This window comes from Antechinus flavipes, chromosome 6 (assembly GCF_016432865.1).
Source record: "Antechinus flavipes isolate AdamAnt ecotype Samford, QLD, Australia chromosome 6, AdamAnt_v2, whole genome shotgun sequence".
In the NCBI taxonomy this organism is placed as follows: Eukaryota; Metazoa; Chordata; class Mammalia; order Dasyuromorphia; family Dasyuridae; genus Antechinus; species Antechinus flavipes.
In genome coordinates, this window is record NC_067403.1 from 21,082,703 (window position 1) to 21,106,402 (window position 23,700).

The 23,700-nt window shown below is 34.3% G+C and overlaps 1 protein-coding gene across 4 annotated transcripts in view; it reads left to right on the forward strand.

Moving 5' to 3' along the window:
- Window positions 1-6,443, forward strand: part of PCDH7 (protocadherin 7) — a 464,843-nt gene extending 458,400 nt beyond the window's left edge. For 3 of the 4 annotated variants that reach the window (XM_051965774.1, XM_051965775.1, XM_051965776.1), the window contains exon 3: window positions 2,091-6,443. In XM_051965774.1, the coding sequence (XP_051821734.1) occupies window positions 2,091-2,470 (380 nt within the window). In that variant the 3' untranslated portion in view covers window positions 2,471-6,443. The remainder of the gene's footprint in view (window positions 1-2,090) is intronic. The other variant, XM_051965777.1, reaches the window with a different exon arrangement.
- The last annotated feature ends 17,257 nt before the right edge of the window (window positions 6,444-23,700 follow it).

The window sequence follows — 23,700 nt, forward strand, 5'->3', positions numbered from 1 at the left end:
TTTGACAAAAAGAATCAATCTGAAAATGCAAGATCATAGAGTTTCCAGAACATTAGTACACTGTCATAGAAAAAAAAAAAAGTTTACAGTTATTAATGCAATGCAGGTAAAAAGCAAAATTAGAGAAGAGAAAAATTTTCTAAATGTAAAATTTGTATTTAAAGAGACATTTTAAAAGAATTTCAATATTCTTAGATACATTTTAAAACAATATAGTTTATACTAGCATCTTATATAATATTTTGTGTTTGTTGGATTAATTAGTAAGCCTGATTAATTAAGATTAATTAGTAAGCTATAAACCTTGTGATATTAAAAACATACAAATATGGAATTAAATGAATTAAATAATTTAATTTTTTTAAACTAGGAATTGGGAAATTATTTGTCTTTTTTGGAGCAAAATTAAGAGTATTTATGTACTTAAATATCAAATAATAGCTTGTATGACAGTACTACATTACTGTCTTTCCATTTTACCTTTGAGAAGTGAGAGAAAAAAATCATTACCATGTTTCCTGTGATGAACAATGGAACATCTTCAGTGGCTTCTCCACATTGCCAGGCTACAGTGGTTCAGGAATTGATGGGCCAACAAATATCAATGTTTCTGTTTTCCATAACTGAAAAAAAAATGATAGTTATAATTGGTGTGACTAAATTTAGGAAATTTCAGTGGCTAAAACATAATAAATGCCATGCAAATAAAAAGAAAAGGGATCATTTAATGATGCATTATAGATAAAAACAGCAAAGAATATCATCTAGATTTATCATGAAGAGTTTACAAAGAGCCCAAGGCTGCCAAAGGTTGTGTATATGTAAACATTATTGATTTCAACCCTTGTGAATATATTCTTTGGAGCAAAATTTGGCTGCGAGAATAGATTATGTAATCCCCAAGCCATATAATAAAATGATACAGTGTGATATAAAATGGAGCTCAGTCGTATTATGTTCTTTTGTTTGGCTATAAACTAAACTATAAAAGTTATTAAATGCTATACAGAGGTGTCTCCCCTTTTTTGCAGCATAGAAAGCTCATAAAAAAGCAGCAGCACAAAACAGATTTAAATATTAACATTGAGAAATCTTGAAGCATTTTTTCTCAAAAAAAAAATACAGTATTATTTAAATCACACACATCTGTCTTTGAAGATAGGAAAGATCATGACGGGCATCAAGTGCTAATCAGAAAGGATTTAACTACATACAATGAATACTCATTCCATCTTGGTGCAAATAGCAAACATATTCAATTAATTACACATGCATGTTATATAACACCACAAAGGTCCGAGAAATGACTGCATTTGTACAACACGCCACGTTCATATGAGTTTTCCATTCAGCAAACACTTTGGCAACCATTTTTTGAGGGAGATTTTTCTTACATCACATACATAATAGATCATCTGAAAATATGGGGGGGAAGTTGTTTTTATGCTCTTGCCCATTCTTCATTTGTATTTTTCATTTACAATTTTGGTTACATGAAGTAGTATCCATTTAAAATTGAAGTGTTTAAATATAAGGTTTTGCATTTTCACAAATTCTATCTATAAGACATTATGGAATAAGAGAATAGATTTGCAAATCTTCTTTTCCTCCCTCTGGGATAAATCACACAAATTTTAATATCTTTCTCTATAATGTTTAGGTTTATTTTCTGTGCAAAAAAGAAAGCAGAAGTGTATTGGAACGCTGTCATTATTTAGTATGTGACTACGTCATCCATTCTGCTCTAAGTATTACTTGTTTCCATATAATTTTGAAGTGAAGCTTTTGTTCAGTTATTACTTAGTAAAACACACAATGTTAATGCAAAACCTATATTTGTATATTACATATTTATGTGTGTGTATTTGTATGTATGTTTATTTTCCGCTGAGGATTCTATATGTTGCTGTAGTGAAATATTAGAATCCCCAGACACACACACACACACACACACAATCCTTGGTTTAAGGGTGGTGGGATGAAAATGGTTCAGTTGGAGGGAATTTATGGCTATTTCTTTATTTTGAAACGATAGAAGAGGGGATGAAAGGTGACTTTTATTCTTAAGGCTCTTTCTGCTCTTATTTCAGACTCAAGGCCTCTGCCAGATGTAGCCCTGACAGGGAAGTGCACCCGAGAGTGTGATGAATATGGTCACTCAGACTCCTGCTGGATGCCAGTCCGTACTTCACCTGAAAGGAAGCAGAAAAGCCAGCCAAAACTCTCCACATTCATGCCCGTCGATGAACGGGGCAGCCAGGAAAAGCTGGCCAACGGAGAAGCCTCTCTCATGGGTGACCGCAACAGAAACCTCCTTAACAAAAAGTTGACCTCATCCTATGAGACCTTCAGTGCAGCTAATTTCAGCAAAAATGAGGAAGCCAACCCAGAGGATATTCCCCTGACGAAGACGGGGGAATACAAGCCATCTCCTGTCAACACTCTCACTAGAAGAGAAGTTTACCTGTAGGCTTTCAGAAGCAACAATAAGGTTCTTTCATGTAAGAGAAAGAAAAAGGGGCAAACCTTAAAAAAAATCAAAACAATTTAACTCAAAAAAAATTAAAAAGGGGGGCTACCAAAGAGACAAAGCTGGCCTGCCACTTCTGCCTCCACATCAGGCACTTAATTATACCGTTTGCCTGATGATGATGTACAATGTAGAAACCATTGTTGTTACTTGCATGTCTAATCCCCTCACCGATTCCTCCCCCCCCCAAAAAAAAATTGATGGTTGCAAGTTTCGTTCATGGTAATAAGCCTGATTAGCAGAACACAGCACACTGTCTTTATCCCAAATGCTGAAGCATGATTTTAATCATTTTGATTAGTTTGATTGTCATCTGACTGATTGAGAATAACAGGTCAGAAGAAAAAAAAAAAGTATACTCCAAATGACACCATCAGAATATGGTCGATCCCCGTTAGAACAATCTGCCTCAAACCTTCCAAATTCTAGGTCCAGTTATTAAAAAGGTCTAACTGTTACTAAGCACTTTCTGAAGACCACAGCTTTAATATTCTCACCCGAGGCTGGTAACCGAAAAATCACTTGCAGCCGGAGACTGCAGTCTAAAACGTGGTGTATTTCCCTATCAAATAATTAACTCTGAGGTCAATTCCATTCATAGACAGGATGTTCTCTCTATATGCATAATTAATTACAGTTTGCAGAAACAGATTAGCATCCCATGCATCATACTAACGATCACCTGTTGAACTTACATTTTCTTTGGACAAGACCAACATTAGCACCTATCTGGGACAATTTCAGTCATTTAAAGGCCAAAGATCATACCGTGGATCAGGGGAATTACAAAATGTTTTTGGTCTTGACTTAGAACTCCATCACACCCACAAAAAGTTATATGCATACATAACAGATAGATTTCATTTTGCATAGCAGCTGAGTCACTTAGTCCAGAAAAGAATTTTTTAAAATGAATTTTAGTTGAAATCCTCAAAAGGAGCTTGTCAGCATATTTGCTGATGCCATAAGAGGCAATGCAGGTCCTGTGCTAGTTCTGGGTCATATTATCAGGGAAGATAACATTTTTCAAAGTCATAGAAATTATGGGTAATGGGTTGGGGGAGGAGGGAAGTACAGAAAGGTGATTTATTGGCATAAGCATCTTGCGAATTAAGTCCAATTATCATCTTCCCCATCTCCTCCCACCATCACCTCCAGAATCCAGGGTAGGCTTACTGGACTTTACATCCACCTTACAGATTATCCGTTGCTTTGGTCAATGGTCCAATGCCAATATTCTTCAAACAAAAGTGCATTAAACCTGAGTCCTGTGTAATATGGAATGTCGAGACTCATAGCTTTTGAGGAAGGTGACGAAGTCTGATTGACTTTAGCACCGATCCGATACTTACACAGTCACTCGAGACAAATTACAAAGCATTCCAATCTAAACATGAAAGAAATGAGTCCTGGGCTGTGACATTTCTCACAGGACGCACATCTTAAAGAAAGACGGAACAGATACAGGTTTTGTGTGCAATAAAAAGTAACAGAGTGCAGAACTTGAGCCATCTGCTCTGTAGATGAAGATTTAGGACAGTTTAAAATGGAGCTGGGACATTCAAATGAAATCGACAATCAGCAAAATGGGGAATAACACGGGAAGAGAGCAAACATTCAGATCTCTGAATAGCTATAGCCCGGTGTAAAGGGATGGCTAGGCTATATGGCTTTCTAGCAAATTGTAGTCCCAATGTAGTTTTGCCTAGTTTCTTGCTTCGTGGAACTACTTAGACTATAAAGTTAAGCAGCCTGGAATAAGAGTTCAGTACAAGTCATCGCAATGTTTATCTCTGAAAACTACTTCTCCTCTTTTGGGTCGTGGGGAAGGGGAGGGAATGGGGAGGGAGGGGACTTAGGGCCATTCCATTTTGCTCTTGCCAGCGTTAAGGTTTTTGTTTCGGTGTTAGTTTGTGTATAGTAATTAGGATGAATGGGGACAATGGACTTGAGGGACAAATAAGACTAAAATATTAATAATTGAACATTTTTATGTTTGATTATTATTTACGTTACGGAAAGATGAAGTTCTAGTACTTTGATAGGAAACTGCATTAAAGCAGTACTGCCTTGTATAATCTGTAAGTACCTATTAAGAAAAATGCTTCTAAAGATACTTATGTAATAATGTATACATATTTTTCTTGCACGTTTCAACAGAATACTCAATTGCATAACACAGATGTTCAAAAATATTTTTTTTGCTTCAATAGGATTTTTCTTTCTTGGAAGAGACACTTGAAAACCTCTAGGTAGCTTGTTTCGATATGTCTTTAAACCCTTTTGTCTACAAAGCTAATACGGGTCACACTGGACCTTCAGATTAATTGGATCAGCAGTCACTCACCGATGTTTGCACCATATCAAAATTGGTCATGTCATTAAGTCATCTAACTTGTGAGAATCTCCTTAGAACTAAAATGGGTGTGAAAGAATACAATTAAGTGTACTGTAAGTATTCACAGCAATTCCAGTAGAACTAGCCATCATAACATGTTTATTACTATTATGAACTGGCATGACACAGAAATATATTTTGTGTTTGTATTTTTTTTAATTTTAAATAGGCTAAATCTGGTGCCACTCCACATATAGAGTGCTTTTTAAAAAAACAAAAACAAACAAAAAAAATAAATTCAAAGAGTGAATGCAAAATATGCAATTGTGCCTTTTCTACCTGTCGTTACGGTTAACGTGGTGGTTGGGTTTGGACACTGAGGGGTAATGGGCTATTCCCAACTTTTTTGAACCTGTATATTTATCCATGTTTATTTTCTGAGAAATGATAAATAATATATTAAAAAGAATTTGCCTTCTGCCAAACTCAGATAATGGCCCAGTCTTAAATATCTTTCATTCTTAAAACAAGCTTGAATGGGCTGCCCACGAGATATCAGAAGGGAACTATAGCATATATGGCGATAGTAACCCAAGTTGGCTTCTGCCACATGTGTTCAGTCCATTCTACAAAAAAGAAACGATTTCAGATTTTGTTGTTGTTGTTGTTTTTAGCTACCATTCCATTTTGGTTGTACAGTATATAATAAATCAATTATTTTCTGTACACAGGAAACCCAAATGAACTTTGCATGCGTTTTACATTAGGACACGTTTATAGATTGATGCATAATTATATAACTTTATATATGTATTAACGTCTGTAACTTCGATCAGAAATCTGATGTTCATTCTGGATCTCAAGTAACGATATATTTATTCGATATAGTTTCTGACTGGCCTGCTGCCTGAGTTTCAAAAAACAGGGGAGGCATTATTTTTATGTGGGAAGGAATTAAAATGGAGCTAAAGATGTCTGGCTGAAAGATTACCCTAGGAAGATGTTCTGTAGGAAAACATGCACACACGCAGATGCGCAGACACCCCAAGAAACTGCCGTAAAATGGGCAGCTATCTTAAAACTATCATGGGAAATTGGAGCAAAATTGTTCTACTTACGTAGAATCGGTGATAAATATACAGTGTGTCCCTAAGAAAAGGAGAAGAGAAAATGGACTTGAAAGTAGCAAAGCATTTCAGTTTGTGTCCCTGGCAAAGGTATCAAACATCTGGAAGAAGGCATCATTTCCCACCTACCTGGGGTACACTTTCAGACAACTTTTCCTAAATTTTAAAGCACTTGCATTCAGTGTGGTACGCTCTGTTTGTAATATTAATCATTGACTATTGTTCTGCAACTTGGATGTTGATAGTGAAGCAGAGAACAATTTATCATCGTTTATTATGAGTCACTATGCACGCAACTATGCTAAACATGCAAAATGTATTAAACGCTAGTCCAACTCTATTTATGAAATATTTTACATAATTTAATTTGCTTTTGTACAGTTTTATGTAAATAAATTGCTTGTCATTTTTGTCTCTGCAAATTAAAATATAACATGTTCAAATGGTTTCCCCATTGTAAGTCTACTCTCTGTTTGACAGATAATTCCGTTTTCATTGGAAAAGAAGTGAGTGAACTGATATGCCAAGTTTGATGCAGAATGCTTTGATTTGGACTTAATTCAAATATGGTGGAACAAAAAAGAAAGAGATGCTGCCCCAGTAATTGTTCAGTTCAGCAGCTCTGTGGATGACCATTGTTTTATTAGGGAATGAATTTATAATAATAAGATTATTCATTTTCATCAAAACGAATTCTAGAACAGTTTTCTTGACCTATTCTACATCCTGATGTAATCTGGAAAGCAGAATGCTCAGCTCTATTTTTTCCCCTTGAATCATTTAAAGTACTTTAAAATTTAAGGCCAAACATTTCTAAGCAAATATATGGTAAAGTAACTTATTTACAATCCAAAATAATGATAGAATAGGAAAAAGTCATTTTTTTTAAAGTCAGAACCAGAGAAATAGTGGTGGTGGTGGTGGTGGTGGTGGGGAACTCAGTCAAATAAATTTATTTTTACTTACCTACCTTGCTTCCTATTCTCCAATCAACTTTCTTAAGCATTGGCAGCCAGTTTATATGTGTATGTGTGTATTTCTGCTATACATTCTTATTTTTCTCTTATTGATTTAGTTTTACTCATTTACTTATTTTTACCAGTTCTCATCCTTAACACTCATGGTTATTTTATTTCACTGAGTAAATTGGTAGGTATTAACATGCCTTTGTTTCCCCATATCTATTTCACATCATTGTCCTCCTCCTAATCTCCTGCCCCTCTATACTGATTTTTCTATTTTTTAAAAATCTTGTTCAAGGAAAGGAAATACTATCCATCCCAGAAAAATGGTTAATAGATTGATACATACTTTTTTCACATTTAAGAAGCAAATGATGTTAGAACTCACATCAATGCTAAAGACATTAAGAAAACCAATGTTTCTGTAGTTTGGCTACTTTTTAAGTTTCACTTGCCATTGTCTCTCCATTTTGGATGGGACTTCAAAGGATCACAGATGGACCAAAACATCAAATACTCTATAGAAATATCGCTTAAGTAAAATGTCATTGAAAGAAAGCTTCTGTATTCACAAAGGTAGTGGTGATGTTAATAAAATAATAAAGCATACTAAGAGATGAGAAAATTGACAGTGCATTATTCAATTTTTTCTACATGGTTATATGAAGATTTTGTTATTTTCCCTTTCTACACCACTCAATCAATTAAAAAAAATCCTTCAGGGTGAGAAACTAAGACTATTTAAAAATTTTATTTCATTCCCCAGAATCTTAATTAATTTATCATCCTATGCAAAATTTTTAGAGTGGATGTCTCCCAGTAGCTAAAAATCATATCTTTGAAAGTTTTTAAAGATAAGCAGGAAAACACAAGAGACCAACAATCAAAGCATAGACACATAATATGCATATGAAGGGATAAGCAATGAGCAAATGGAAATTTTAAGGTGAAGATTAGAGAAGTCCCAGAATTAGTTTCAATTATGGAAAATCATTTTTGGTGATTGGTATCAGTGAGACTTGTATTAACTACTAAGCAATGGTGACTTATTGCTACCCAATTTAATGTACAGTTATGATTTAGATCTTCTTTACCATGGTATGGATATGATTTTAATGGGAAATTCTAGATGTAATTAAATCTGCAAAGAATGTGTACATTTTCATTTCTATCAACTTTTAAAATTTCACCTTGCTGTCAAATATACCTGGCAAAGTGTTTTGGATAATTTATCAGGACCAAAGAAAGACAAACTAACATGATCTACCCAAACAATTAGTCTTTAAAAAAAAATATGCATATGGGCTGTCTCAGCTGGTCAAGTTCATCAAATAGTTATCAGCACTTGACTTTATACTGATTCTCCAATGATTCTCTAGACATCCAACTTGTGCAGCATTTTTTATATCTAATTGAAAACTTAAGGGGCAACTAGGTAGTGTAGTGGATAAAACACTAGCCCTAAATTCAGGAGGACCCGAGTTCAAATCTGACCTCAGACACTTAACACTTCCTGGTTGTGTGTCCCTGGACAAGTCTCTTAACCCCCATTGCCTCAGGGGGAAAAAAAAGCAGAATTCAATTTTCTTCATACTAAACAACTCTAATATCAAATCACACAAACACCCCCCTCTCCCCCCCAAAAAAAAAAAAAAAAAAACAGAATTAAGCAATGAGTGTAGACAGGCAATCCAAGTTCTAATAGGTTGAAATTCATTATCAGGATTGTCCATTAAGATTGCCCAAATCAATGAAATAATTGTTCATATTCCAACTTTTCTTAGCTTTCATGGTATATTTACTTTCACCTATTTGCTTTCCATGAGGAAATCATCTGAGTGCAAATAATTGATTCTGTTTTCCACTCCCCTTCCGCAAGTACCAATCATAATATTTTTGTCTCTGTATATTAAAGCAATTACCCTCAGGATGGGGAAACGGGGAGAGAAAGAGTTTTTGCTCTATGTTTCCCACCTAAACAGACTTTTCCAAGTAGACCTGTTCCTGAGCTATCCAACAATCACCAAGTTATACAATCCAATCAGCTTTATTATAATAAATACTTGCAATCTCACTTCCATGCTTCTAGGAAATGTAGTAAATCATGACTGATCTTATGTCTTTTCTTAGTCTCTTATTTTGTTTATAAAAGGCACCCAGGAAGATGATCAAATTAAGATAAAATACATTTTTGAGCTGTATATAGTGGTGATAGATGTGAATATGAGAGAGAGAGAGACAAAAAACAGAGAGAGGCTAACAATTTGTTTCCCTTTAACCCTGACTTCATCTTTCTCTGTTGCTTTGCAATAAAATATAAATTTAGTGACTAAATTTAATATGTGACCCATACAGAAGTAATTTTGTCTCTTTATTGAGGCTCCTGTGGGAGTATGTAGAAAATGCTTAATAGGTCATAAATGTGTAAACTCCTCATAACATTATTGAAAGAAGCAACGAGTTTATTTGGGATCTTCAGTTTTATTATTTCTAATAAATTCACTATGATACAAATTCAATCTCGCAAGCACTTATTAGGTACCTATTGTGTTTCAGTTTCTGGACTAGGTTCTAGAAATGTAAAAAAAAAGATATATACATTTCCCTCAAGAAGCTGACATTTGCTAGAGGCATATATACCACTTTAAAAAGTGTTTAAACAGATGGTCATGTTTACAAAGTGCAGCAGGAGAAAAGTGTCCTAAATTCAACAGAGCAATGTCAAATAACTTCAGCAGCACCTGAACTATAAAGGCATCATTACTAATATATAAGGATTTCTTTTTTCTTTTCTTTTTTTTTAGTAATATCTCCTTTAGAATCTCACAACAAATATTGAAGTCAAGAAAAGAAAAGGATTAAAATAAACATCTATTCCTCTTCACATAAACCTGTTTGATGTCTCTGTCAACTTAGGTCTCTTACAATTATCAGTGACTTAGATAGGATGATAATATTCTTCCTATGCAGGAAAACAGGAGCCGTTTTTAGATATTTTTTTTAATTAGAGCTTTATGAGGAGATAAAAAAAATAATTGCCAGTTGAAATAGATTTATATTACAGAAATAGGAAGAAAACAAGAGTAACTGGATCAGTTTAATTTTAAACTGGAAGGAAATGAGCAAAGACATTTCAGTTGTTTCTCTAAGAACTATTTTAAAATTGATGATCATTTTCTAACTTTTAGACCCACGTGAGCATGAAACAGGATGCTAGAATAGCATAAAACATCAACAACAAAAATAATCATGGCGCAAAGTGAGGTGAGTGACAATGAGTCCTGCTCTGAGGGAAATTTCCAGTGCTCCATTTTCACACAGAATGCTTAGGTTCACTTTCTTGGAGGAATTACTAAGAGAGATATCCTGTGCTTTCTTGATGATAAGGTCTAAGTGAATCAGAAACTAGAGCATGGGATGGTTACCAAATTCTCATATCTAGGTGATTGTGATTCATTTCCACTTTGCATCGGGACTATCACCTTCAATAAATTTCATATTAATTTAGGGCACAAGCTCAGCCAAAAAATGCATAATTGAAGTCCAATGATACTTATAGTAGAATGAATAAATGTTTTAAAGAGCAATATCAAAGGCTTAAATATAATTTTACTTTATGGTTCATTCTTATGGTAATTGTATCTTAAGAAAGACTGATTTTCCTCCTCAAGTAAGCTTAGCACAGTTCCTGGCACAAGATAGGAGCTATAAAAATGTCTTCCTTGGAAATATGTACATTCAATCTATTTGACCATTAGGTACCACAATATACATGGCTACAAAAACAACCTTAGATAATGTTGCTCTCAAGTTAATAAAAGTGGCATAAAAGTGCAGTATAAATGATCAATAATAGTATTGCTAAGCTAACAGCATTGTTGATCTAACAGATACTATAGGATAAGAGGCAAAGCCAAAGTTTTCAAGAAAGAAATTTGGGCTGTGACTACACACAACATATGCCAAGCTTGATTGATTAGTATCATTGATTTGAGTAGAATATAAAATGTCCAAAATCCTGTTCTGTGATGGATTTGAGGGAATCCTCACATGGGGAGGGAAAAAAGAGGGCTGAATAATCCAGCATGGCTGTCTCTGCACTGTAAAACTTGAATTATTTGATAGGAGTCAGCCTCCTTCTTTTCTTTGCCATCTACAGAGCTACTCTGAATTCAAGAACCTCTAAAAGTTAAATTTACCCAATTTTGAAAATCTCTCATTGAGAAAACTATATGAGAGTGATTGGAAGGAAAAAAAGTTTCCAGAAGAATCTTCTGTCAGTCCAGGGATATTTTGAAGGGAAGACAGGCAATTTAGAATCCTTCTGTTATTCCTGAACTTACTTCAACACAATCTGCATTTTTGGGAAAGAAAGGACAAGTAGGATGAGCAATATAGCCTGTGTTGAAGTTGACAGCCTCCAGTAGTTTATCTTTTAGCAAAACTTTAAATATGCTTCAGTTATATCAATTACCAGAATGTTAATAAGGACAAGGAAGATATTCCTGATGACTTCTGCAAATTACCTAGAATCCTGTGGATGCTGCTTTTATTTTTCTCCATGTCTTTTATGGATGGAAAACAAACAGTAAAACATTAGGTGTCTGATTTTTCCTTCTATTTAGGATTGGTTTGGTTTGCACAGCCAGTGTGCTGTTATCCACCGATTTAAAGGCAGAGAAATGCTCCCACTTGACTATCAATGTAAAACAGACTGTTATATTGGCAGTGTCACAGGTAGAGAAATTATCTTCTTTCTGTAGTAATCTGTTGCAGTTTTGACCAAGAGACGGAGCTTTCGTTAAGACGTGGGAACGTATTTCAGTGGTTAACAATTCATTGAGTTCAGGGGCAGAAAAGATCAGAAGGAGAGGAAGAAGAAAAAGAAGAGGTAAAAGTAGGAGGGGAGAGAGAACAAAAAGGATTAAGAGGACAGCAAAAAGGATAAAAAGGAAAAGAGGAAGAAGCAGATGAAAAGGAAGTCAAATAGAACTGAGAAGAGGGAGGAAAATGAATAACAGAAGGAAGTAAGGGATGTAGTGGGCAACAGAAGAGTTTTTATTCCTTTATAGTTTCACTGATAGATATAAAGTACGATTTGTAAGACTGGACTAGTGCAATAATACCATAGATAAATTCTGAAATAGACTTTCCATTACAGACTTTTGGCTGAACTAACAAATTCAAGACCATGGTTACTTCACCTCCCACTCAGTTGGAGCCAATTCTCCCACAGATTCTGTTCCAAAGGGAACTCAGTAGAAACATTCTTCCTACACAATTTAAAAGTGCCTGGCTAGAGAAATCAGGTGGGAAAAGTGAACTTTTCCCACCCCTGCTAGGCCACTTCTTTTTAAGGCTGTCTGTGTGCACAAAAGGGAAATCTCCTGACAGTTTCAAGCTCACCTTTGATCTATTCAGTGCTTTTTCCTATGTTTCCAGACTAGGGTGAAAATTAGGAAAGAGTTCATCTCAAAAAAAAAAGACATCTCTTTAGAGATGTGTGGTCACTTTTTCTTAGTCTCTTAACCTTCTTCAGGCAGGCTAGGCAAGGGCCTATTAGATAAGGCCTTTTTGAAGAAGTTCATGCCAGCCTAGTTTTTCAAATGTTTTCCAAACTTGTAAGTCTCTGAAGACAACATCAGATCAATTCTCTGAAAATTAATCAGATTTCTGCACAAGAGATATACTGGGATCTATTTCTTTCTTTCTTTTTTTCCTTTCCTTTCCTTTTTTTTTTTTTTTTTTTTGTTAAAGCAATTGGGGTTGAGTGACTTGCCCAGGTTCACACAGCTAGGATGTGTTAAGTGTCTGAAGCCAGATTTGAATTCAGGTTCTCCTGACTTCAGTTCTGGTGCTCTATCCAATGGACCACCTAACTGCCCCTAGGATCTATTTCTGAACCCTTACTTTCTTTACTCATTTGCAGTCAGTACAGGTATAAAAAAAATAGAATTACCCCCAAATGGCATCTAGATAGAGATAACTTTATATGTCTCTAAAGAGAGACAGAAAGAGAGACAAAGAGACAGAGACAGAAAGAGAGAGATAGAGACACAGAGACAGACAAAGACAGAGACAAAAAAAGAGACAGAGACAGGGAGACCCAGAGAGAAAGCAACCTATTATACTCCAAACAGCCAAGGAAGACTAAGAAGGCCTGAAATTCCAAAATGAGGGAATCTTTCATTGCATTTAAAGATAACTTCTACTTAAATAGCCCTAGACAATGGCATAATAGAGAAAGCACCATACCTTAAGTCAAGAAGACTCATTTTCCTGAATTTAATTCTGGTCTCAGACATTTCCTAGCTATGTAATCCTAGGAAAATCACTTAACCTTCTTTATTTCAGTTTCCTCATTTGTAAAAATAAACTGGGGAAGAAAATGGCAAAACAATGCCATTCTTTTTTTTTTTTTTATTTTTTTGTTAAGAAAACTTCGAGTTGGACATGATTGAAACAATTGAAGTACAAGAAGAAGGCAATGAATGCTGATGTAAAATATAATTTCGTAGTATTTAAACCTAGGAGGTAACTTTGAGAGACTAGAATCATAGAGAGAGAGAGAGAGAGCTTTAAGGAACCATTAATAATCAAATAATAAAGTCCCCTTCTTTTGACAAATGAATAAACTTAGGCCAAAAAGGGTTAAGTGCCTTATTTACATTCATACAGAAAATAGCTAGCAGAGTCAGGGTTTAATTTCACATCTGATTCTAAATTCAGAGTTCTCTGCGCTGGACCAGACTGTTTCTGTGATGTTTTCAAGGGAGCAGAACCTCAGACATGAGGAGAATGGCATTAGCACAGAACAAGTACCTTGAATCAGAAAAGGGACAAAGAGGAGACTGGGAAATCTGTTTGCTTATTTCACTACTAGCTTTGTCTTCAGATCTTGTTGAAGGTAATTAGTTTTCATTATCGAAACTATTTTAAAATTGTCATCTAGACGCCAGCTTCTTAAACGGTGGGTTGTGACCCCATTTTATGTACCATAACTGAATGTGGGGATCGCAAAATTATGATTTATTATCAGTAAATGTTTGCTTGGTATACCTATTTTATATACTTATATACATTAAAAGTTCTCAGGTAAAAAAAAAATAACCAAAATATAATTTAGAATATGCATAGGAGTGATAATAAAAGCGAAAAAAGTTTAAGAAGCCCTGAGTTAGGGAGAAAGCATATTTAGTTGAAAAGTTCAATCAATTGAATTCAGAAAACATGGATGCATATTTTGGTTCTTTGACTTATTAGATGTGCTGCTCCTTTAGAAAGTCACTTCATTTTTCTAAATTTTAACTTGGGGGTGGGATGAATAATAAGGTGCCTTTAACTTTGATATTCAGTGATTTTGTGAATAAAATTTTGCTTCTTTCTTCCTCCTAAGTATGGGATTTCTCTAATATTTACCCTAGAGGCCCCCATTCTTTCAGCTGCCTTCTTCAAGATGCTTCATACTTTCATATGTTCAGTGATCATGTCTACACGAATGACTGAAATCTCTCTCTCTAGGAATAGCATCTTCCAATTTCCAATCTTCTATCACCATCTGTCTGCTCAACATTTCTGTGCAAATGTCTTCTTTTTACCTAAAATTGATTTCATTGTTCTATCATCACTTTCCACTGTTCTTTTACCACCAATCCCTCACCCTCCAGCTTTTTATCCCAATTGCTCTAATATTTGTTTTAGTATTTTGTCTCACAATCTCTTCCATCAAAGTTTTATGAGGGACTGATGAATTGTTTAGATCATCTTGAGGCAATATCATGTAGGGAATAGTATGATGGACTTAAAAGTCAGAAATACCTATATTTGAATCCCACTTTTGACTTTGGACATATGACTTAAATTCTCCAATAAGCAGTCTTCTTATCTCTGTTATGGAAATAATAATAATATCTAAAATACTAACCTTACAGGGTTGTTAGAAGCTTCAAAAATAATACAATATATTATATACTCTGAAAACTTTAGAGAAATATATGGATTTCAACATTTATTACTGTGCACCTGCATCCATTGTTTTTCTCAATCAGCAAGCAACTAATTATATATGTACCATTATTTTCTTAAATAAGGCATAAAGATAGACACTTCTTAGTGATGTCATAAAAAATTACAACATGTTTTCTGCTTAGTAGTCATAGAAGACATCATATTTTTCATGCAAGGATGAAATGAATGGAATAGGAATCTGAAAGCAGTCATATAATGCGAAAGCCTGAGTAGATAGCTGGATAGAATATGAAGGTAAAACATTTTGAAAACAATTCATAAAGGTGAAGAGTAAGGAGAAAAAAGATATAGTACTTGTGATTGCTTACAGTATCAGAGATGTATGACTGATGATGATTTTAAGTGACTATATTATCATCATATTCAATAAGTATAAAGTTAATGTACAACTCATTGTATAAAGTATTTATCTTTATGAAACCTTTATATTACTAAATATTTACCTTTATCACTCCTCTAATAGAGGAGCTTACAGTCTTACAAAAGATGCTCAAATTCTTGTACAATTAAAGGATATATTTTTGTTCTTTCTGAGATAGTGAAACTGTCTATCTTATTTAAGTATTGAACTGGAGTCAACCAATTAGTTTTATGAGTAAGTTTTATGTTGTTAAGGAAACTCTTTAAAGATCAGGGCTTTTATATTTTAAGGTAATGATAGAAAAGAAATCTAGGTACTTTGCAGCAATGATTTTTTTTTCCTAGGCAATGAGTCTTTTAAATAGACTAATCACTTCACATACTTGCGAGCACACAGAGATTAAAAAAGGTTGCAGCTTTGAATAAAATGCTATACTGGAGTCAATTTCATATCAATTTCCTACACATACTGGGTGAAACCTCATTGACTTTATTAGGTATTTGCATACTGTAATTGAGATCACAATTCCAATGAAATGAGTCATCTTTAGTGTCAAAATTCAAGTGTCAAGATCTTAAATTTACCAAAGTAAATTTTTTTCCTTTTGATTTTTCTCTTTTTAATAAGATAAAACCCAGTTGATATGACTGAGCTTAACAGACTAAATACTACTAAAAAACTATGACATTCAGAAATATTTGCTACTTGGGTCAAAAAGCTACTATCTCCCGTTCATAAAGAAATCTTTGGAGTCAGTGGGAACTCTGTGACCACAATGAAAGAAGAGTATTTTCCTTTTTCCTCCTTATTTTTTAGTTTATGAAGGTACTAACATTTTTCCAGTGATTGCAGAAGATATCATAAGTGAGATTTTTATCAAGGTGAAACAAAGGGCATTTTGGGAAAAACAAACAAATTAATCCAAAACAAAACAAAATAAAATTTCACCCAATATTAAACTAAAAACATTATCAAGAAAAATAAGTGTTTTGTTACTATAACATATATAGTTTCATGCTCAGTAAAGGGAAAATGTTTTTGATTTTTGATATGGCAATGGTTATTTGTTTATTAATGACAAAATACCACGGACAATTTTCTGTAACCTTCTAGTAGCTTATTTCCTCAAGGGCAGGGACTGTCTAGCTTTTATTCCTGTATCCCCCCAAACCAGCAAATATAAGAATATGAAAAAAAATGTAGCCCATTCCTAAAGGAATTTACATTTCAGGAGAGAGATGAAACATCTACAAAAATAACCAAAATATAATTTAGAATATGCATAGGAGTGATAATGATAGGCATCAAACTGAGTGATAAGAGAAAATTAGGTTGCCTACTAGGTAATTTCTGAGACTGTTCCAGTAATACCTTACCCTCTAATTTCTAATAAGAACATATGATTCCTGTGTGGGATACAGCATTGTGATCATATTGTAATGTTTATTAGACAACTGGATTTAGTCCATCTTTCTAATCAACGTATCTACATGATACAACTTCTCTGCTTTTGAAAATATGGCTTCTAGAGCCAAATTCCTTTAAAAAGCATCTCCCTGGCTCTGTCACTATACATCTGTCTTTGTTTCTCAACCTCTCTGTGTCTTTTTTTTTTCCTTCTCCATGAATCCTTTAATATATTTTAATACAGAGTTATAAAGTCTAATTTTGAAAACTTGCTTTTTAAAAGGCCAATGAGTGTATTGCCAAAAATAAACTAAGAGAATGCCATGTATGTTCTCTCCTATCTGTGTCATGTACCAAGGACTAAGTCTAGGTGAACCACAGCTGAATGGACTCTCAAAAGTGAGGATGACTTTGCTGGCCTCCACCAAAATGCCTTTATCCACAGGACTTCTCCTTTCCATACAAAGAGAGTCATACATTTGTTGAATTGCTTATCCTCTAGAATTTACAGTAAAAGCTTGATTGAAGAATTGATTAAGCCACATTTATCAAGCACCTTCAATAGGGTAAGAGCTGTGCAAAGTACTGAAGATATACAAAAAGAGGCAAAAGATGCTTCCTGCCCTCAAGGAGGTTACAATCTGCAATAGTGGAAAAAACATTGGAGACTTGGATATTAATTAACTCTAGGTCTGTCACTGAGTAACCTTATGTTCTTAACTTCAGGGGATACCAACCAATCAACAACATTTATTAAGCTTCTATTGGGGGCTAAGTATTATGCTACTCACTGAGAGCAAATTAACCTCTGCCTACAAGGGTTTTACAATTTAATATGGGATACAACATAGATACACATACACATACACACACACACACACACACACACACTCCTTATTCAGGGAAATCTTGGCTAAGGGGGTGGGGGATCATTAGCCTCTGGGAAGTACTAGAATTTCACAGTATTCTTATAAAGACCTAGGCTAACAAATGTTTATATGTGAAAGATATTATTATGAAATCAGGAAATGGATTTGTGGGCTTACTTTTCTTCTTATTTTCTCTCTTTTTCTTTTCCTCTTCTCCTCCTCTCCTTTTCTTTGTTTTCTTCTCTTCTTTTTCTCTTTTCTTTTCTTTTCCTTTTCTCTTTTCCTCTTCTCTCTCTCTTCTTTTCTTCTTATTCTCTTTTCTCTTCTTTCTTCTTTTCTCCATCTTCTTTCTTTCTTCTTCTTGTTTTATATATATTTTTTGGAATGTGGTGGTATCTAGGCATTTTTCTAGTCCATTGTTTATTTTTCCAAAATAAGGAATTATTCCTTGGCTACTGGACTCTTTGATTGACTAAGTACTTCAAGGTACCTGGCGGGTATCTGGATTCATCACTTTCATAAGACAATAGGTATTGTTTCCTGTTTCCTAATATGTAGAATATATTTTAAAGATAGCCAATGGATAAGACAATCTGTAAAGTTTCATATGAATGAGTTATTATTATAAAATATGGTTGAGGTGCTAAGTATTATGCTATTGGTTCAAGAAAACTTGAACATGTCAATGTTTCCTTTTCCTTTTTTCATCTCTAAGTCTCAATTCTACCTAGATTCTTGGAAATCTTTCTTAGTTGTTAGTGAGACTTCACATGCAGATATTCATTGGGCAGTTGTGAAAATCAAATGAGATTTTATTTGTAAAGAGTTTAGCATAGTACCTGGTGTATAGATGGCCCTCTATTAATGCTTATTTCCTTCCCTTATATGTACACTTTCAGATATGTAGAAGGGAGGTTCTAAAAATCTGGTTGGATATCACTTAAAATATTTCTGGAAATTCAGTAACAATTTTCAGTAGTAATATTTCAGAAATTCAGTATTAATAATAATTCCAGTGGCAGTTCAAAAAACATTTACAAAGCATGGCCCAGATGATTTGGGTGCATAGAGATCCGAAACGTAGAGTCGTTGGGGTGTGCGAGTAATTCTGGTTGAACTATAAGTAGAATTTTTGTCCCACTCAAGACACTATGATTTTTCTGAATTTAACTTTTGTTGGATAGCTTACTTTCCATTTATTTATAGATGTTAATATAGCAAAAATATGATATAATGGATTATTGATATTTATATTTTTTAATTTCCTTTATTCTAATTGAGGTTTCAAAGACCAAAGTGAACTGTGGGTTCAAAATGCCCTTTTGTAATTATATCCAATTGAAGATCATAAATTCAATAATGGCAGGGTTCCCAAATATTTTTCAGAGGTTATAATTTTTAACCTTTTTAGTAAACCTTAAGATCACACAACAATGGAAAGAGATAAGCTTTGGGGGCAAAAAAGTTAAATCTAACATCACAGTTAGCATCATAGATCTACAACTAGAAGGGACCTCAGAGATTATTTAGTCCAAACTTCTCATTTTACAGAAAGGAAAAGTGGGATTCAGAAAAGTTAAATATCATAATCAAGATCATCCAGAAAATAAAAAGCATAATCAAAAGCTCAGCTTACTTCTTTTGACTCCAAAGCCAACACTCTTCAATGCATTGTAAATAGAAGAAATTTGGCGGTACAACAATCCGTCCCCTCATTCACAGACCCATGTTTCCGTCCCTTCTTCCCCCATAAGGCAGATTTCAATTCTTTCTTGCTTAAGTGATTTCTGTTTTTGGCTTTCTATAAATCCTCCATAGAATAAATTAGAGGCCTTCCTTTGATTCATTTGATAAATCTTCAGGACCAATATGATGGTGTAACTCTCTACTGCTTTCCCCTAATTCTGTATATATCACCAACCTACCTGGAAAACTCTCATTTCCACTGAAGCCTTTACAAAAGAAAAGTCATCATTGCTAAAATGGGCAATAGCCAGTCTTCATTCATTTTATTTGTTTCCTGTGTGAATAACTAAGACCCATCTATTTAGCGCTCTAGTAAATTTCATCGAGCACTTGAAGTGCTCCAGAGATCAATACAATTACTTTAGTGAGTCTGGAAATTAGAATATTTGGAGAATTGTGCCATTGAAAAGGAATCCTTCTTTTGTTTGGAATCTCTGCCAGGCTTCCTGCTTGACAATGCCAAGCACCTTAGGTGAGCTTATAGCTCCTTGTTGTACACCTCACTTGATCTCATTACACAGCAGATAATTGAACAAAGTTATCTCCAGAGTTCCATCTGTCATTCTATTTTATATAATTTTAGCATATGCCTGGCAGAAATGTTGCTGGAGAGCCTTAAAAGATAAATTTATTTTGCTGAGTCCGATTGTTTTTTTTAAATCAATAAGCAATAAACACTGAAGGATCTTATGTTTTCTAGTAATTCATCTGAATGAACATAAAAATATGACCTGCCGCAGAAAATCACCCATGAAAGTCGGCTTTTTCCCTTCTCATGTTTTCATTGATGTCCTTAATACCTGGATAGATCATTCTCTAAAGGTTTTTAGAGAGGTGAAAATCAGATATATTTGTCAGTAATTGCTGCTCTCTTCCTTTGGAAAAAACAGCAGAGAGATATAAAAACAGAGTCTACCATATTTTCCATTCATTCTTTTGGAATCTTTCATTCATTGAGATTCATTGACCATCAATTCTCGTCATCCTTGAAAATGGTCTTATTTTTAGTACAGATTATATCCTTTACCCTCTAAGGAGCCATGGGCACTTATTCACAGAATATCTAAAGTATTTAGGGAGTAGAACTCAAATGGGTCAGTGATATTCTTAATGAGGATGAGAAATACCAACAGATATATCATTTTTTCACATGTTACTAAACTCTTTCTGGTTTCCATACATTCTCCTGGAATGATCCAATTAGGCAAGTTTTCTTTTGGTTTATTTTCTCTTTAAATAATGATCAGTTCTGTCTTCCCCATCTTCTATCAATCTCAGGAATCATGGTCTGAAAATGACCTTGTATTCTCCACTGTCGTCTCCTTGATACTACTTTTGATTGTTATCACTTGGCAAGATGATGTATCTATTTCCTGAGGCAATATGCAATTCTGAACTATGACACAATAGATCTGACTCACAATAATAATGCCGTTCACCACAGATTGGAGAAGGATGGATAGTAGAAATATTTGGCATAAAAAAGCAAATCTTTGTGAAAAAAAAAGGGTTAAATCATACAGTTAATATGTAATCAACAACCACGTTCTTCCACAGACTTAACTCTTTATTCTACCCCTGATATAGGATACACTTCCAGAATGTTTTTCCTACTTTGTTTTTTTACTCCCCTTGGGGCAGAACTATAACCAAGATGAGATGACAAGAGTTTTTTATTTTTGTTTTTGTTTTTTTTTCCCTCAGAGTACTGATATTGAAAATGCACTGGAAACCCTCATAAGCCATTTGTAGATACAACCAATTGAGCTTAGCACTTAGCAAGAATAATTAAAATATGAGGTTTCTTTCTTAATAGCAGCCCACTCAACATGGCCTGCAGCTACATCAAGAAGAAAAAAGAGCATCAAGTTCTACAGAAAATGTTGGGTTTTATGGTGATTTGTTTGTTTTCCCTTTTTTATTTTTTATTTTTTTGCCATGTAGGGCTTCGTATTATGGAGAACATATTAAACTTGGTGTCAGGAAGACCTGACTTTGAATGCTGCCTTACTTGCTTAGTATAGCTGTATTACTGGGCACATCATATGATCTCACAATCTCTGCTTTCAAGTCTATAAAATGGGGATAAAAATAACACCTACTTCATGGGATTGTTTTAAGGGAAAAATTAGTTTATTTATCTAAGATTCTTTGCAAGACTTCAAATGTTATGTAAATGTCACCTGTTATGATTTTTATATCCAACAGTTCTCTCACACTTCCCATATAAATATAGCTTAAAAAATTGATTTGAATGTTCCTTTAGTTGCCTTCCCCTAAGCAGAGATTGTTGTATGCATACCATGAAACAATTTCTAGTTATTGCTGTCTCCATCCCTGAATTTCAAGACCTAAAAAAAAAAAAAAAATACCTTGAAATCAACTTGGGCTGCCCAATTATTCCAGGCTTTGATCAAATCTTGGTTGAAACTTGGACTGTCCATTTGGATAAACTTATTCAGGTCATGATTTGGATTTTATTTTCTCACTCCTCAGGTGGGAGTGCCCTTTTCTGTACTCCAATAACTCCTTAATTAATTGCCTAAGGGAACTACATCCAGGACCATCCAGCTCCCTCATTGTTGTTTTTCTTGTATCAGTTATACATATAAATAACGGCACTAGCCCCACTTTTATCCATTTTCCATTTTCCAAATTGCTATGTTGTTCATTTTCAGCAAAGTTTTAGTTATTACAATCACATATAATGTCTTTTCATACTTATTTCTCCTCTCGATTTGGTTTTTGCTTTGACTTTCTCCCTAATCAGTCAATGATCTGAGGAAATTCAAAGAAGTGATTGTAAAATGATTTCTCTGTCTGCAAATAGAACAGGAAATAATTCTGTTTGTTAAGATATAGTCAATTTCATTTTTATGTCAGCTCTGAGGCACAAAATTTTAAGTGACAATCACAAGTTTCAAAACTATTATATGTCAGAGGCAGAACAAAAGACAGATATTCTAAGGCTATACAGAATACAATATATTACACTTCCCTTCTTACCATGTCAAAAGTAAATCTTCGCTTGTGAAGTGCCTACCATGTTAACAGAGTTAAGGGGTGATCCAAGTCACCAATCTCCTTGATAGGTGAGATTTCATGTCTTGTTGGATTAGTTAGAGATGCTTGGACTATGAATTTCCATCCCATCATTTTTGAAAACTTTATTATTGAAACTTTGTTCTTTAATACATACTTTTTTTTTTTGCAACATCATTATATATATTCTCATTCCACTTCTTCCACACAGAAAAACTCTAAATTATACATGTGGACTTTCTGAGCAATTTTTAACTTGTAGCAATGAAGCATTTATAACTTATTTTCTCAGATGTTTTCCCCTATTATCACAGAAAGACTTCTCTTAGTCCTCCACATACATTTGCTTCTCCATTGGGGGGGAATCGAGCATTACCGCTGTTAAATGCAGCTATTTTTTATTTGTTCTGAAAAAAAAGTAAAACTTGTCACTCAAAGTCAACAAGTCTGAGAACTATAACTCAGTTTCCTTAGTTCCCAAGATCTTTGAGGGTCCTGTAGAGACAAGTGAGCACAACAGTCTGAATGCTAATAGATTTTTCTTCTATTTTCAGTTAGAGCATGAGGAAAATTTCTGTTTCCAGAAAGGCAACTAGGTGAAGGCTTTCCAGAATCCTCAAAACAAAGCCTTGGTCTTTTGGCATTTCTACTGAAATCTCTATCCTCCCACTTTTTTCATTAAACTGTCAAGAAGTGTTGTGTCATATCTTGGATCCTTATGATGTATTTCAGATTTTTTGTACAAATGGCTTCCTACTTTTTTGGGGTGATAGCTTCTGTCATCTCAGACATCTGAGATACTACAGAACGTCCCAGCCTTCTCTTTGGGCTCATTTCCCATTCAAGCGATGCTTCAGATCCACTAAAGGAAAACTACTTCCAGTCCTTGACTAACAGATTCTGGGTTGTGGACATAATACTCAGTAGAAAAAAAAAAACTTTCAAGCTGCTTGTTGTAGATTCTTTGCCTTCTAGCCATGTCACCACTGGAAAGATTAGTAAAGCCTGATTGGGATTCTTTGAAACAATCTGTTTGCCTGTGAAAATGCAGTGGGTAGAAGGCCTTGAACCCAAAAAACTGAGCTGCTCTACCATTCCTTATTTCCAGGCTTTTTGTCTGGAGGTATCTATATATAGCTGTATTGGCTGTCTTGTTCTTTTGAATAACTATTTTTAATTAGGCAAGATGCATAAGCATTTTAATTAGCTATTTCAACTATGTTATTTGAGAATTTTTTCCTCCAAGAAGGGGGAAGGGGAAATAGTTTTATTCCCTCTTTATTAAATACA